This window comes from Cetorhinus maximus, chromosome 6, assembly GCF_964194155.1.
Source record: "Cetorhinus maximus chromosome 6, sCetMax3.hap1.1, whole genome shotgun sequence".
Classification (NCBI taxonomy): domain Eukaryota; kingdom Metazoa; phylum Chordata; class Chondrichthyes; order Lamniformes; family Cetorhinidae; genus Cetorhinus; species Cetorhinus maximus.
The window spans coordinates 47,525,950-47,543,872 of record NC_135884.1 but is presented as its reverse complement, the minus strand read 5'-3'; the positions used below and the strand labels follow the sequence as shown (position 1 = coordinate 47,543,872).

The 17,923-nt window shown below is 39.9% G+C and overlaps 1 protein-coding gene across 6 annotated transcripts in view; it reads right to left on the bottom strand.

Annotated features, from left to right (window-relative positions):
• Positions 1-17,923, bottom strand: part of mitfa (melanocyte inducing transcription factor a) — a 315,941-nt gene that overhangs the window by 177,599 nt on the left and 120,419 nt on the right. The window contains exon 1 of one of the 6 annotated variants that reach the window (XM_078543697.1): positions 12,860-12,919. The exons of the other annotated variants lie outside the window; for them this stretch is intronic. Within the exon in view, the coding sequence (XP_078399823.1) occupies positions 12,860-12,915 (56 nt within the window). The 5' untranslated portion in view covers positions 12,916-12,919. Of the gene's footprint in view, positions 1-12,859; positions 12,920-17,923 lie in introns of those variants that run through there. 6 annotated transcript variants of the gene reach the window in all.

Sequence of the window (17,923 nt, the reverse complement as noted above, 5' to 3'; positions counted from 1 at the left end):
CTTGAGAGGACACAAGGATAAAGACTGCAGGTCACACCAGATGCTATCTCCAAGTACAGCTGAAAGAGGTGCACAGAACTAAATCTTAAGAGACATGGAAAAAGCATAGGATTTGGAAAAAAATTGAGGGGGGGGGATTGGCAAATTTGTCTTTTGTTTTGGTAAAATTCAGTCAAAATTAAATTAGGAATAATGTAAAACTCTGGAAATATTGCTGCAAATTACAGAGCTGAAAATGAAAAAGTATATAGTCATTGTAATTTGTTGCCTCAGCCACTCCTTAGTTCAAACCCCTGGTACAACTTTGTATAAAGTTCACATCATCATATTGCATAAGCACAAAACAAATGCAAGTACATCATTGAGGCTTATACAAAAAAATAAACTACAGTCAGAGTTGCTGAAATTGCAGTTAAAATAAACACAGAAGCTGTGTAGCACAACTGCTCGCGTTCATCATTCACTGGCAATTCACAGGGTGAGGAGGATAGGACAGGGAAGTGGGACCAGCTAAATTGTTCTTTCAGAAAGCCAATATGTCCTCAACTGGTCAAATGGCCTACTCCTGTGCTGTAACTATGTTGATTTTAAAATTTTTTGTCCATTAAGTGCTTTGAAAAAGCAAAACATTTCAGAAAAATCACAGCTCTGCCATAAACAGCATCAGATAGCCTTCAGCTCTACAATGAATCCATAGCTGATATACCAGTTTAACAGTAATTTCAAGAACTCTGCAGCTCCACAGTTATTTTTACTGACACCACACTATTTCAGTTGTGTTTGTATTAGTTGTTCTAACAGCACAGCAGCCCGCACTGATTCAAACTTGAAATGTAACTTGAAACTTGGATTATTAATTGTTGTAGTGGTAATGAATAATATTTTTTGTGTATCTGCAAAGGCTCAGCATTGTCATCATTTTCCTCTCACTACCTCCAATGAGTTCTAATCTATCTTCGTAATTAAGCTAATACAAAACAGTAAAAGCAGCAGCAGAGAGCTAAGTGGAGCAAAGCTGCTGTGTTTTGTTTCAATTTTATATGATTTAACCTCCACTTGGTTTTAGCCTTTATAGTGAAGCAACTAGGGTACAGGAGCTCCAGTTGACATTAACCAGATGTTATCAACCTTAACTACCACTTCAACTGTTCCACAATACCATTTATGCCCCAATATTGGCAGAATACCAAAGGCCTTTTCAAAGGAGGTTGAGAGAAATATAGGTGTAGAGACCCTAAGTGTAAAACAAAATAGAAACATTCAAGAGAATCAGAATTTGAAACACAAAGAAAACAAATCAGAAACCCAGGCACCAGCATAGATGGCAAGATCAGAAGGGTACAAGTAAAGCAGAAAGTGGTAAAGAAACGGCAACTGTATTGAGTAAAATTGCTTTATATAGCAAGGTAGCTTTTAAGTCCTTAGAAAGCATTTCACTAATCCAAAACCGGTGTAAATGAGGCAATCCAACACATGCTGAGTTTTATGATGCTCAATTCGACTCCCTGCAATTAGGAAGGGGAAAGTATTGCAGTAATCATCAATTTGCTAATACCACCTGTGAATGCCATTTTATTTGTGATAATAAGAAATACAGCAGCCAAACTTGCTCGAAATAATGGTCCATTCCCCCTTCTCAAGGAGTCACTTAACCAGTAGAAAATGTCAATCAGTTCATTATCCAGCAGTGGAGTGCATAATCGTAGTAGCAAAGGGCTAAATAACAATTGAGGGAATGCCAATTTAGCTACAAACAGAATAACTTGAAATGTTAATCTTTGACACTACGAATCAACTTGAATGTTATTTTCAAGTAAAACCTATATATTCCAACAAACCATATGTACCATATAAAATCTCTATGTCTCTTTTATATTGTTTTCTACATTAAGTAACATGATGATCTGGAATTTCCAGTTAATGCAAAGCAAGGCTACTTGCTGCTAACCTTGAAGAAAGCCTTGCCAAGCGATCTTGCCTCTCACACCATGCAATGGATTCTAGTGTTGTCTAAATGGGATTCCCAGCGTGGAGCTGAGGTGATGTCATCAAGCAGTTTAAGGAGCCAATCACATTAAAGAATTCTCACAGCCATCCAACCAGGAAATGAAAAGTATTAATAATCAAATAACATTTTTTTTTAATTTACAGAGCAAAAGGAAGGGCAAACAATTGGGTTTAAAAACAATTAATTTAACAATTCTGATAACTAATCATAATAGAGATATTTAACAATCCACAAATAAAACATTTTTTTCAAGGTCAGATCTTATAATGGAGAATAAGGAAATGGCAGAGAAACTAAACAATTTTTTAATTCATTCATGGGATGCAGGCTTCGCTGGCTGGGCCAGCATTTATTGCCCATCCCTAGTTGCCCTTGAGAAGGTGGTGGTGAGCTACCTTCTTGAACCGCTACAGGCCACGTGGTGTAGGTACACCCACAGTGCTGTTAGGAAGGGAGTTCCAGGATTTTGACCCAGCAACAGTGAAGGTACGGTGATATATTTCCAAGTCAGGATGGTGAGTCTGTGACAGATGCTTTGGACAGAATTTTGCCGTCGGCGAGCAAGGGGTGGGGCCCGCTTGCCGACGCGTAAAATGACGCGGGATGACGTTGGGCAGAACCCCTGATGTCATCCTGTCCCATTTAAATTTTCAGGAAGGCGGGGGCACAGCAAAATCAGCTGCAGGCCCGCCGACCTGTCAATGGCCAATTGAGGCCATTGACAGGATCATTTATACAATTAAAGGACCTACCCATCCAACCTTAAGGTTGGCGGGCAGGCCAGGAGCCCCGGCGGCTAATAGATAAAACATGAAACCTCATCCAGCGGTGGGATGAGGTTTCATGTAGGGTTTCAAAAATTTTAAGGAAGTTATTTTGTAAATTATGAACATGTCCCATCTCATGTGACATTGTCACATGAGGAGGACATATTAGGGAATTTTTTTTTCTATTTTTAATATTTTTCAACGTGGAAGCGATCTCCCTGAGGCTGCACTTAGCCTCATGGAGAGGTGCGCTCTTTCGTGCGCATTTGCGAAAGAGCGCACTCTCGCTTTTGGAGAATCCGCCCCCACCCGCATGGGAAGCGCATAGCCTTAATTGGCCCGCCCACATAAAATGGCGGTGGGGCCCGCTTCTCCGGCGGGGATCGTCTCCCCGCCCGCCGGAGATTGGGTCGGGCCCGCCTGCCCGACAGGCAGAAAATTCTGCCCTTTGTGTCTGTCTTCAGGGAAGAAGTTACAAAAAACCTCCCAGGAATACAACACAACCAAGGGACTAGCAAGAATGAGGAACTGAAAGAAATTAGCATTAGTAAAAAAGTAGTACTGGAAACATTATCAGGGCTGAAAGCTGATAAATCCCCTGGACCTGATGATCTACAATGCTGAGTGTTGAAAGAGGTAGGTGAGAGATAGTGGATGCGTTGGTGGCCATCTTCCAAAATCCTCCAGATTCTGGAACAGTTCCTGCAGACTGGAAGGTAACCCCACTACTTAAGAAAAGAGGAAGAGAGAAAACTGGGAACTACAGAGCTGTTAGCCTGACATCAATAGTAGGTTAGTAGGGAAAATTCTAGAATCTATTATAAAGGACTTGATAATTGGGCACTTAGAAAATAATGGTAGGATTGGGCAGAGTCAACACGGAGAAAAGGAAAATCATGTTTGACAAATCTGTTAGTGCTTTTGTGGACGTAACCAGCAGAATAGATAAGGGGGAACCAATGGATGTGGTATATTTGGATTTTCAAAAGGCTTTCGATAAGGTCCTGCACAGTAGGTTAGTAAGCAAAATTAGAGCACATGGAGTTGGTGGTAATCTGGCATGGATTGAGAATTAGTTAACAGACAGAAAACAGAGAATAGGAATAAACTGGTCATTCTCAGGTTGGCAGGCTGTGACTAGTGGAGTCCTGCAAGCATCAGCGCTGGGCTATTCAAAATCTATATCAATGATTTGGATGTGGAGACCAAATTTACTATTTCTAAATTTGCTGATGACACAAAAACTGGGTGGGAATGAGAGTCATGCGGACGATGCAAAGAGGCTTCAAGGGATTTAGACAGGCTAATTGAGTGGGCGAGAACATAGCAGATGGAATAATGTGGAAAATGTGAAACTTTCCACTTTGATGGGAAAGACAGAAATGCAGAGTATTTCTTAATTGGGAGTTGCTGATGTCCAATGGGACCATAAGTCACTGAAAGCAAACATGCAGGTGCAGCAAGCAATTTGGAAGGCAAATGGTATGTTGGTCTTTATTGCAAGAGGACTTGAATACAGGAGCAAAGCAGTCTTGCTGCAATTGTATAGAGCCTTGGTGAGACTGCACCTGGAGCATTGTGTGCAGTTCTAGTCTCCTTACCTCAGGAAGGATATATTTGCCATAGCAGGAGTGCAATGTAGGTTCATCAGGCTGCTCCCTGAGATGGAGGGAGTGTTTTACTAGGAGAGATTGAGGAGACTGGGCCTATATTCGCTAGAGCTTAGAAGAATGAGAGGTGATCTTATTGAAGAATACAACATTTTTTTTTTACAGAACTCGACATGATAGATGCAGGAAAGATGTTTCCCCTGACTGAGGTCTAGAACCTGGGGACAAGGTCTCAGGATAACAGGTAGGCCATATAATAATGGGCTGAGGAGGAATTTCTTCACTCAGAGGATGATGAATCTTTGGAATTCTCTACCCCAAAGGGCTGTGGAAGCTCAGTCATTGAGTATATTCAAGGCAGAGATCAATAGATTTCTAGATCTTAAATATATTAATCGATATGGGGAATAGTGCAGGAAAATGGCATTGGGGTGGAAGATCAGCCATGATCTAGTTGAATGGCAGAACAGGCTCAAGGGGCCTACAAATGGCCTACTCCTGCTCCTATTTCCTATATAAGAATGGTCCAGGGAAAGTTTTCACCACATCAACTGTTTCACTGATTGCAGCAAACTTCCACCATTTTTATATCTGATGTCATAATCAGGAAATCAATCTTCAAACTGTCGATAACTTTGTGACCAGAACAATTTCTGTGGAAAGGAACATTGCTTGGTTGGGTTAGCAGAAGCTGACGCTCCTTGTATATGTGGTGAACAACAATCCAATGCCCGCCATGTGGAAAAACTTGAAGGGAGGGCAGATCATTCAAATATTTCATTAAGCATGATACAGTGACAGCACTATAGGGGCTGTGGTTGGAGATCAGGGGCCATCAACCAGCAACTGTGTTGTTTCTTTTTATTTAAAAGGGTTGATGGTGGCTTGGTCAGCAAGATGGCTCACTTAGGAATAAATCTTCCTTCTTCGGCAGCAGACCTCCCCATCAACATTTGCTGTAAATGAGCACTTAGTGACTGCAGGACAGCTCAGATGCTCATGTCAGATTATTGGGAAGACCTCTTATTAAAATAAAGAACCTCAGGAGGTCAGGTCTGTGTAAATACTGTAGTGTTAAGCGCTAGATGTATGAGGTATCAAGGCTGCTTTGAACCTCGTCACCCAAAAAGAGATGAAGCCAGTGCCTGATATACAGAGCAATGGGCACCAACCATTCCACTATTGGGCCACAGTTTCCATATTTGAGCAACAACTTTGAGTACCATATTCATATTTTTCAAAAACACATCAGAAATATAAAGCAGGTAAACTTACAGTGCAGATAAAAATTAGAAAAGATAACCAGAAAAATAAACAAAAGGCTTTGGCATTGTGAACAGTGGAAGTTTTAGAGAAGAATAGCCACATCCTGCTTATTAATGTTTGGTGAACATCTAGTATATGCATCAATGGCATGATTTTTATTCGCTGTACAGGAGACTGTTTACTTGGAAATGAAATGAAGCTCAGGTTTCTGCTTCTGCCAATCGACAATTATTTGCACAATATTGTATGGTGAAAGTCTCTGGTTTCAGTCCTTGAAATGGGTCAGACCAATTTGCATCTCCTCTGATTTTACAATTCCTTGCCTTCCACTTGAGTATAAAATTGGACAGGGTATAAAAATTGAGTATTTGACCAAAATCAGCACTTGTTGGGCAGGCTAAGTTAAGATAGGGGCCTAACTGTCACCCTTTCAGTAATCAGTGCGCCTGTTTCTCCAAGAACAACATGCAAGATCATTAATATGAAACAAGTTTGACTGCATTTTATGGGATTTAATTCAATATTTCCATTCATTGTTGACAGCCTATTCCTTTTGTAAACAGGCCTTGCAATTTGTTCCAAAACGTGAAGGTTAGAAATAGCAATAATAAAACCATTAGCATCTTCATCATTATTTCTACGGCAAAATGTTGTTCACATTTAAAGTAGTTTTATGGTACACACACACTAATAGTAAGTCACAACATTAGTTCCATGTCCAACTGTACAAATTGCATTATACTTGGGTGTAGGGCAGATCCTTAGAAGTAACTGATGACGCACTCAGCAATTGGTTCATATTAAAATAGAATAGCTATCAATATAGAGGCCAGTTTAATCAACAAGTTTTTATATTTGTTTTCCTCCTGTTCCTGTTTCTCCAAGAATGTACGAGTCATGCCTCATACTTCTGCCAAAATGATTGGGTCCATGAGCTGATCCAAGGTATTGCCTAAACCGGTGCTGGTTTAACAGCTGCTGCTATTAAACAGGTAACTCCAGACTCTTTTGGCATTATTAGTTTTAATTTCAAAGTGTACATGCTGCTCTTCACTGCATTCTAAATCCTGGGTGCTGTGCTTTGTTCCCCTCTCTGGTTAGGAACAGAAGTGCAATAAGCACCATAAACCTGCATTAAATCCTAAACTATCCATGAGCAATGTCAAGGGAGGTCAACTAGTTAATTCAAAAAAAAATTTTCATACAAACTTTTGACATTAAAACTAAAATTGTTTAAGGAATAACGCAATCACGACGAGGGACACAGTTATGGATCAAAACTATTTTTATTTTTGGTTCTTGTTTTAGCTATGTGTCTAATTCGGGTGTTATATCAATGTATTTCTGTATTGATGTTAGCAAGAGGTCAAATGAAAGTAAAATTTGGTGCAAAAAATGGACACCATTGTTATTTCATCCTCAGGCAGGCAGTTTCTGTGTTATTTACAGAATAAGCACCGATTTTGTATCACTGTTACGTATTCAGTAAAATAATAGTTTTATTTTAGATAGCTATTGTTATCACTAATTAACATGAGAAATGCACATATGAAAGGCAAATCTTGTGTTTTTTTAAACCCTATTTTACCTATTTCTGATATTTCATCGGTGTTATCAAACAAAATTATCTGTTCAGGGAGAGATAAACATTTTAAAATGAGGTAATTTTAACTTTTGGCAATAATGCAATAGGGTAATATCACATAATTTACCTGTTATACACCTCAAGAGGTTCACCTGCCCATTGACTTGAATGAGCAAGGCCTATAAAGGGGTGGCTGATACAATACTGCTCATTTTACCCCACTGCCCAAAGATAAAACTACCCAAAAAATCAAGATTGCTATCCTCCCTGTACAATTACTTACACAATTCAAAAACAAATGGCTCAATAGTTGTTCATTACTTATTTTACATATAATCTTTGCACCTAAACAAGGTTTGCTCCCAAGGCTTAAATCAGCAACCTCAACTAGAAAGCTGCATCCCAAATTCCATTCTAATGGAGCAGGTCTCACCAGAGTCTATAAAGCTAGTTCACAGTCAACCACGCCCCTGTACCGCTTAGAACTTGAACAGAAAATGTGACACAGCATAATATACTATTACAAGTATGCAGCCCTTTGAAATTTAAAGGGATGCAGCCGCTTAAATGGGTTGGTACATGTGTAGAACATAAAAAGTAATCAAAACTCAAAGACAGAAGTGTTGGGTGAGGTCAAAAGGACAGAAATCCAATACAGTGGCACAAAACAGAGTCTGTGGGCAACTGGTGGTGCAACACAGCACTGGACAAAATGGACTTGTGGCTGGAAGAAGGTTTGCCTTATTAGACATTCCAAGGCATCCTCTGCAACAAATATCACAATGCCTACCAGGAGGTGATAACTAGGCTTGATAACAGTGTCTACAGAATCTGAGAACAGGTACAAAACAAGACGACACACTTGAAGGAATTTCACAATGATAGAACTACCAAACAGTACCATGTGGCTGGTAGATGGCCCAAAATTCTATGGCAACAAAGCACTGTTGACTAAGCTGTACATCACTTAGTACGCATCCATGCAAAGCCACGCACAAACGTCCTTCTATATTAAGCAAACGCAGACCTCAGCACACCATACTGTCAAAATGCAACGTACTTTGCTACACTCACATTCCATAACTTTGCACATCAAACCACACTAATACAAATGTGATCTCCTACTGACATGCTGCATGAACGCCAAGTTATGTATATGGAAATCCTCAATGATCCCTCCCACCCAGTTCCTTCCCAGAGTGACATTTGCAGTGAGGTTATGTCATTCAGTGGGAAAGATGACGGTGCTGGGCACGCTGCCACGACATCAGTCAACCATTTGGTGCATGAATGGAAAGAACATGAATTAACTTTGAAGTGGTAGCCAAAACTGGGCCAATGGCATAATAGCTGGTGGCATTGATGATCTTGTGAAGCACTGGAAGCAGTATCCTAATGTTAAATGCTGGCTGTAGATGTCCTTGCACCAGATCAATTAAGGAAGAACAGAATATATGACTAAAATGGTGAAGGAATTGCACCTGCACACCAGTCAAATTATTCCCCATAACTATGCTTCACTTAAAGGCTATACTTGGTTTTGATTTCCCCTTTGGTAAAGCAATAGGATATAAATAAGTTTTTAATCAAAATGTTGGCAGTATGGAAAAATATCTAATGAGAGGTTTAAAAAATATTGTCTATACACTATTGAAAAAGATAAATCCTGTGGCGAACTGGAAGTTTCTTCACACACGAAGCTTCTCTTGCTCCACTTCGAAGGAAGGAAAAACAGTAAATATGGCATGAAACTAATTGCAGTAGGCGTTTATTTAAAATGTTGCATTAAATTTAGGGCTTTAATTAGGTTATGGTGCATGTTAGGAAACATAGTGTAAGTAAGTTATATTTGTATTTGTAGGTATTAGGAATGAGTTTTAACTTAAAAGTTTAAGTTTGCTTTGTAATTCTGTATCTATGTGTTAAGAAAGGTCAAATCGAGTTTCACTTTCACTTCAAAAAGGCGCCTGCATTTCTAATGAGTTGTAGCTAGGTTAAGCAAACGAGAAGAAGAACTGGGCTGTTGCCTAGCAACAGGGATGCAAAGAGGCAGGTCCCTCCAACAGACACACAGGAAAACTAAAGAAACAGCAGTTTTAAGTTTCAGTTTGAAGCCAGGACCCCACAGAGACTGGACACTGGGAGAGGAAGCTGCAGGTTTCCCAAAAGAACAAAAAAAGGTCCCTAGGCCAAAGGAGTGAGACAGAAACAGGAGAAAGTCCCAAGCAGATCTTCTAGTCAAAGGAAGGACAGGAACCTGGAAAAGGTCCTGTTAAGTGAAGTTAAGAGTGAGGGGTAGAGAAAGGCTCTGAGCTTCCAGTTTAAAGCTTCAGGCTGCAGAAAGCAGATTTAAAGTGAAAACAGCTTGCAAGAGGCAAGGAGGTCCAAAGAAATGGCTGAAGGTCTGTAACTCTCTACTATGGGCATGTGAAGTAGTGGTACTGTTGATAGCTGAGTCGGTGAGAGAGAGTGCATGGAAGACAGCTTGAATGCATGCGGTGACCCAGGGAAGAGGAACATCAGAAGGAGAGTTCAAAACCCTGGAGGTGGATCCTTGCAGAAAGCATCTGTGAGAAAGCGTCAGTTTGGGAGAAGATTCCAAAACAAGTTCTTCAAGAGTGGTGATTAGAAACCTTCGTGTGAAAAGCAGAGTTCAGTGAGACCAGTGGGCTCACGGTGTAACATGCATCTGCAGGGAGTTGCGTAGAGATCCGCAGCATCTGGTTGAGATGGCATGTGTCACTTGGTTTCAGAGTGTGGTGTGTCTGACCACAGGGTGCCTGTTGGTTTACATGTACTGTGTACTTACTGTGAACATTAGAGTGTAAGATAACTTTTGTAACTTGTGTTATCTTTACAAATATGAATACTTCTGTAAAGATATAGTTGTAAGTAAAGGAGTATTGTAAAATAGTTTATTGTTTCTTGTTGAATAAATGTTTTATTCTTTTGTTAGAAGTTCATCAGCTGATTCCTGTGACTCTGTTCATTAGCTACCCTCCATGTATCTAAACAAACAAATACAAGTTAGGATCTATCAAGCTGGGTCCACTCTAGGATCAGGTTTGTCCAGGGGTAACCTCAGCTGGCATCACAACACTGCAATTAGGCTATGACTTCAGTCCACCAAATCACAAAACTAAATTGCACCCAGTAGGAAATGGGGACATGGTCTGCTCTCCAGTTCTGTGATTCCCCTCCACCCATTGCACTCCAGCAGGTACATGGCACCACTGAATCTAGCCTTTCTTTTGAAAGCTGCAAGGACAAACTTTGAATTACTCATCAACAATACACTGAAAAACATTTCTACATCTACATCTCAAAAATTGCCTGCTGTTTATCTGGAAAATATACAGTTTTGAAGCTGAAAGTAAAGGCCAACCAAGGCTCCTTAGACAGCACCTTCCAAACCCATGACCACTACCACCTAGAAGGACAAGGGCAGCAGATAGATGGGAACGCCACTGCCTGGAAGCTCCCCTCCAAGTCAGTCACCATCCTGACTTGGAAATATATCGCCATTCCTTCACTGTCACTGGGTCACAATCCTGGAACTTCCTTCCAAACAGTACTGTGGATATACCTACACCATATGGACTGCAGCAATTCAAGAAGACAGCTCATCACCACCTTCTCAAGGGCAACTAGCGATGGGCAATAAATGCTGGCCCAGCCAGCAAAGCCCACGTCCCATGAATGAATTAAAAAAAAACAAAAGATATGATTTAATCATCAAAACTTTGAAGTTATAAAAAGTTGCAAAGAAGAATTATGTAGATTCCTTAAAACCTAAAAATAAATCACCCCAAGGCCACAGCAAAAAAATGCCCATATTATAGCATCAATTGCCAATATCACTAAAAGAGCCCCAGGAATGGTTGCAGTGGGAAGTGAAAAGTTAGGACTGCTTGATGACTGAGTTAGATAAAAGCACTCAATTCTCTAGGATTGATATCTCTCTTGATAGAGCACAAAAATAAACTGAGAAATAAGAACACTATACCACTTTGTTTTAAAGCGACCTTGTGTTATTTTACCATGTCAGATCAATGACTGGGTGTTAAGCTAACAAACAACTGCTGAAACACAATGAAAATATTTGGTTATTTCAGCAGACCAAAGAGCTTTCTAGGTTTCAATTTCTAGATAGACCAAAAATCAACAGCAGAAAGGTATTTTTAAACTATGGCAAAGGATGTTAACTGTTCACACTGGGTATCTGTGGCATTATGTGTTTGAAAATAAATTCCTCTGTTCAAAAGAGGCTGCCACTGAAACAGCATTAATAAGCAATATTTAGTTTAACACATTAAGGTAAAATGTCTGTATCTTTGCCAACAAACCCTATCGGAAATTCCAGACAACACACCGGAGATGAAGTACATTGTCATAGATGAAGACTCAGAATCTTGCCCTATTCATTCAAGATTAAAATTGTACACACCTTTAAACGAGTACCTGATTAACCGCACAAAGAATTAGCTTAGCAAAAAGGAGTTTGGGATAAACTCTGCCAAGCACGACACTAAAATTTAGAGGTTTTCATCAACAATGTTGCTATTGCCCAAAGAAACAGTGTAAACATTAACATAGTGATTTGCTTTATTCTGGAGGCAGCAATTGTATAAATGTTGAACTCTAATACTCCAGTTACACATGGCATCATGTGACATTTTCCTACATATTGACACTTTTGGTTCACCAATAATTCATTTTTAAGCCCCTCTTAAGCAACTATTTATTTAGTAAAAGCTTGAAACACCATAACTGACCTTCTGATTAGTGCCACAACATCAAAAAGAACCTAGATAGTAATGGCACGCTTCTGTTTTACGCTACCAGTAGGTACAAATCCTACCACAAGACGATGCTAATTCAGTTCAAGAAAACCCTCTCTTTTGACCCATGACTACTCAGTAAATAATTGATAAGTTGTACTGCTGGATTTTTGCTTTGGTTTGAACTTAATAAATTACCACAATGATGATTCGCTTCAGTAGTCATTTTTTTTAAAAAAAGACAAATACTTAGAATTTCTAGACTGTAACCCTGCAAAGTATTAAAAAAATACTTTTAAAAATCTGAAATGAGCAAGTGCTTGACAAAGCATCCTGAGAACCAAATGACATTCACATTTTAGCTGCTACAAATGTCCAGCTTTGAAATCTTTAATGTTTTACCATCTTATGCAACACAAAAGGTTGAACGGAGTTTGCAGACATTACTATACAGCCAACTAAAATGTTTGAGATTTTTGAGCTCACACCAATGTATTTAAATATTTATATTTAGCTGTGTTCTCACTGACGAGTGTAATGTGTTGTGTTCAGACACATTTACTGGACAATCCAAAAGATTCAGGAACAAGAAGTAATCATAAATGATCAGAGTCAAGAAAAACACAAAACTGCGAAGGAGGCTCATTTAAATAACAAAATATCTGTTTGCAACATACTTGCAAATCAAGATTGAAAATAATCATAAGAGCAGATACTAAGTGATCTTTAAACTCTCACAACCTGTTTCCCTGTAAAGCTCTTGCCTTAACATATTATACAAGTAGAAAAACTTGCTTTTAAATTTTCAGTTAGAAGCTTCTTACAAGTTACGAAATACTTACATGTAAAAGCTCTGGTATGAGCATGGTCTGAACATTTGTACTCCAACAGCCTCCATTTTTTTTCCCCTGAAAGGTGTTCTGCAAGCCCTTGGAGAACAGTGAAAGTCAAACTCTACGGCGGTATGTGTGTCACTGGGGGTGGCTCCAGATAAGGCCTTGGCAACTCCAATCCTAGCACAGCTCTATGCCTAAGTGGTGCCTACTGTCTGTCTGCAGCACTCAACCTGTTCAATCCAGCACCTGCATGTGACACAATGGGCCGGCTCGATGAGTGTAAATTTACGTTTGCAAATATCTGAAGAATAATTTTACAGACCATCACCACTTAATACATATCTTTATGGCTTGACAAATAATGCTGTCTATATTATACAAATCCATAATTGTAATCAAGTTCTGAAGTAACAAAATTGTAACACTGAAATATCTGAATAAACCATCAAGTTTGTAAATATGACTAACCTTCAATTCAATGTAATCTATCTATAGTTATGTGATTACAACAAGCATACAATTGAACCACCTGAATCTAACTGTTGCCATCATACACAGGGTGGGAAAGAGAGAGTTCCTCTGATTTGACTAAGATTTCTTTATTTCAGCTCTATCACAAAATGCAAATGAGACACAATTTAATTTGGATCTACTTTCAATACAGATTTCAGCCACTGTACTGTTACCATTGTGCTGTTAGGTTGGGGGTGGGTGGGAAATCAATATTACTGAAGTTGAAACCCAAATGGAAACATATCCACTGCTGGATTTTAGTGCTTAAGTAAGTGCAATCCTTGGTTCCCCTTTCTCCGTTACTTCAGGTGCTAACATACCTGCTGTGCATTTTCAGCACTTTTATTTAAATTCCAGATTTCCAGTATTTGCAGTTTTCCATTTTATGTTGTCTCTCCCAATATTTAACTGAATCACATCTATCAATTTATCGGTTGGAAGTTTTCCATATTCACATAATCATCGCCTAACGCAGATATTTAAATAATCATTTATGATCAGTTTACTACCAAAGTTAATAATTTAACTCCAGAACACACCTAGGGTTATTACAATTTACTAGCAGTGCTACAATAATTAGCAGGTTAAAACAATTCTTAAGAGGAATTAGTTTAAACCGCACTGCAATGCAAAATACAGTAGCATCTCTAAATGACAGGGCAGTTTAGGCAAACTTAAAACTAGTTAAAATGTTGTTATCTCCATTAATCCACATTTATTAACTCACTGAATGAAAGGAAAAATATTCATTATTATACACTTAATAGAACAGTAAGATATTGAATTCTAGGAAACATATTACTGCATATAAATAGAAACAATACAGTTCCAAAGCAGATATGATTATGCAACACTATTTAAAAATACATCTATTTAAATTAACAAAAAAATGTCAAAGATTTATATTTAATAAAAATACATGTAATCCAGATCTTTGTTTTTTGACCTTAAATGGACCTGTATTTACTACAGTCGATTTTCTGATAGGATGCAGGTCCGCTGATGCATAATGAGTATCTGCTCAATAACTGGTGTACTCATTTTGCAGGGTCAGCTTCATTTATATGATGTGAATAAGACCCAAGATGCCACTAGACATGATGTTTAGAGTTCAACAGAGTGAGGATGGAAATCACATGTAAAAAGTTTTTGACAAGCACTTAAAAGTAGTGATGGATAACTTTAAAGAAAATAGCCATTTAAAGGTATTAGAGATGTTGATAGCCTTCTACAGCACTGATGCACGTCTGCGACCAGTTCGAACTGGCCTCGGGAGCCAAGGTAAATCGTGGGAAGAGCGAGGCCATGTTCTTTGGGAACTGGGCTGACCGATCCTTTGTCCCCTTCACTGTCAGGGCTGACGGCCTGAAGGTGCTGGGGATATGGTTCGGAGGGACCGGGGCATGCGTTAGAAACTGGAAGGAGCGAGTGGCTATGGTGAAAAGGAAACTGGGCATGTGGGAGCGACGCTCCCTCTCCATTGCGGGTAAGAACCTGGTCATCAGGTGTGAGGTACTCTCGCTGTTGCTGTACGTGGTGCAGGTCTGGCCCATTCCACACTCCTGCGCGATGGCGATCACTCGAGCCATCTTCCGCTTTATCTGGAGGTCGAAAATGGATCGTGTCTGCAGGGACGCGATGTACAAGCCTCTAGATAAAGGGGGAAAAAACGTGCCCAACATCGCCCTCATACTGATGGCCACCTTTGTGTGTGGCTGCATCAAGCGGTGCGTAGACCCTCAGTACGCAAACACCAAGTGTCACTACGTGCTGAGGTTCTACCTGTCCCCGGTGTTGCGAAGGATGGGTCTGGCCACGCTGCCGCGGAACGCTCCAAGTAGTTGGACCGTGCCGTACCACCTGTCCCTGGTGGAAAAATTTATGCAGAAAAACACCTTTGACCACAAGTCCATCAGGCAGTGGTCAGCACGTAACGTCCTAGAGGCCCTGAGGGAAAAGGAGAGGGTGGACCCTGTGGGATGGTTCCCCGAGCAGACTGTCAAAGTCATTTGGCAGAATGCCTCATCGCCAGAACTTTCCAACAAGCACCAAGACGTAGCTTGGCTGGTGGTGAGAAAGGCCCTCCCCGTCAGATCCTTCCTACACGCCAGGAGTCTCACCCCCTCTGCACGTTGCCCTCGAGGTGGCTGTGGTGGGGAAGAGACCGTTGTTCACCTCCTTGTGGATTGTGCCTTTGCAAAGAAAGTCTGGAGAGAGATGCAGTGGTTGCTGTCGAGGTTCATCCCGAGCAGTTCTGTGACACAGGACTCTGTGCTCTACGGGCTGTTCCCAGGGACACACACCGAGACAAACATCGACTGCAGCTGGAGGATCATCAATTCGGTGAAAGACGCGCTTTGGTCTGCCCGAAACTTGTTGGTCTTCCAGCACAAAGAGTTGTCCCCGACCGATTGTTGCGGACTGGCACAATCCAAAGTCCAGGACTACGTGCTGAGGGACGCACTAAAGCTTGGGGCAGCTGCCGCAAAGGCGCAATGGGGAAGGGTCGCTGTCTAAGACCTCTCTACCACAGCGCACCGAGAGACTGGGAACTGTTTAGAGCCCCTCGGGCTGTACAGATCAAAATGAAAGGCTGTAAATGATTGTAATATTGTTTGTACTGATGCACCTGGTGATACATTTTGTAAAAGTTTTTTCTACAGCATTAAATGTATATATTTCAGCCTTTGCAAAAGCAGAACAGGTAACAAAAATGGCAACAAAGCTCAAGGGTTATCACAATAAATGGGGTAGGAACAAGTCTGGTCAAGGGATGAAGCAACACAATATCTCAACCGCCTTTTGAAGGTTAGCAAAATGGAGGTGAGGCTGTATGAACAGAAAATTAAGCAGGGCAGTAAATTGTGAAAAATGCAGCATAACTGACCACCGCCTATAGATCCACTTTACACATGCTTATCAGGTGCAACTGATTGGAAAACCTACTCATGTCCAAAGATACATTTCTCCTTGTGCTTAATTATGTTCAAATTTGTTCATTTTGTTAATCACAACAAGAGATACAATCCCCAATGCAGCTGCATTTTTACATTATGTATTACTTACTGCAAACAGTCACAGAATGCCAGCAAGCACTGAATAGAGCCTCCAAATTCTGTACTTGTAGTAGATATACATTTATACAGAAAGGCAGAACTGAGCACTTTATCTGCAAACTGGGATGTGTGTTAAATGTTCATAAAATGTAAACACCGCTTCATTTCCATCAATAATCAGTGATAACACAAGCTAACATATATTACTTGGAGACTTTAACCAAGTTCACATACATCAAAAATCAAAAGTTTGTTTTAAGAAACAAAAGGAGCTAAAGTGACAGCATAAGTGGAATTGAAATATCTGTGTATTAGATTGCCACTTACTTTTATCTGGAAATAGATAAGCAATGACGCCAGTACAGTAGGTATAAACTTTGTCATTAAAAAAGTGAACATCCAGAGAAAGGAAATATATGTAGGGATAATAAATAAGCTGGAGGTTTTACGAGAAAAATACACAAGAGGTTGTAAAGTTTGAATGATTTTCAAATATTATCTGAACAAGTAGGCTGATTAAATCTTGTAAATAGCTTCAGCTCAGCGCTAACGAGTTCCAAAAGTTGATTCAAACTGAAATAAATTTGATGTCAACTTCAGGTTTATTAATTATGCAAAATGACAACAAACTTATGTAGGTTACTCAAGAAGTTGTACATATTAGACAGCGAATAACTTATCCAATTGAACTTGACAAATCTTAGGCTCCCCAGTGACCCAGTAGGTGAATGATGTAATATTGAGCTCTTGAGACATCAAGATCCGGAAAATCCTGAGTCTGCTAACTGAACCGAGAGAGTCAGGTCATCGATAGATTCACTAGCATTAGTCTCAGCATTCCCAGGCTAGCAGCAGGAGGGACACTGTTGAGAAAGTTAATTTTTGTCCAAGTAATCACACACTAGCATGAATTCCTACCTTCAAAGAAGGGGGATTGAGGGAAGGGGCAGTCTACAATTCATTCTCTCCCGCCCTCACTCAGCACTTGACTGGGATGGAATCCCGACCAATTTCCCCATCTCTAACTCAAGGGTGTTGAGACCATCTAGTAACTTTTAGTACATGTTGCCATTAGAGAAACTCAACCACAAACGAAATATATGCAAAGTACAGTGGGCTGCATTCAACTAAATGCTACATGCTGAGGGGTGACAATCCCGGCACCAGCGTGTAATTTAGCAAATGACACCCAATTTATATTATTTGATTGCTGCCACCGCTGTGATCAGGTAATACATCAGAGTGAGGTCCAGCTACTCAGGAAAATATCAACAGTGGCATTTAAAAAAAAACTTACAAATGAATTCAAAGGTCATAATTCACAGCTTTAATGTCATTTTATCTAGGAAGTGTCAAAATGTCTGAATAAACTTCCCTTATATTTTACAGCTTCCATTTTTTTTGTTTAATATGTATAATATCTCTTTGAATTAATAACTAATATGGACTATTTTCCAGTTTTTAAGGAGCATCATGTTATTTGCAAGAGAATTACACCAAC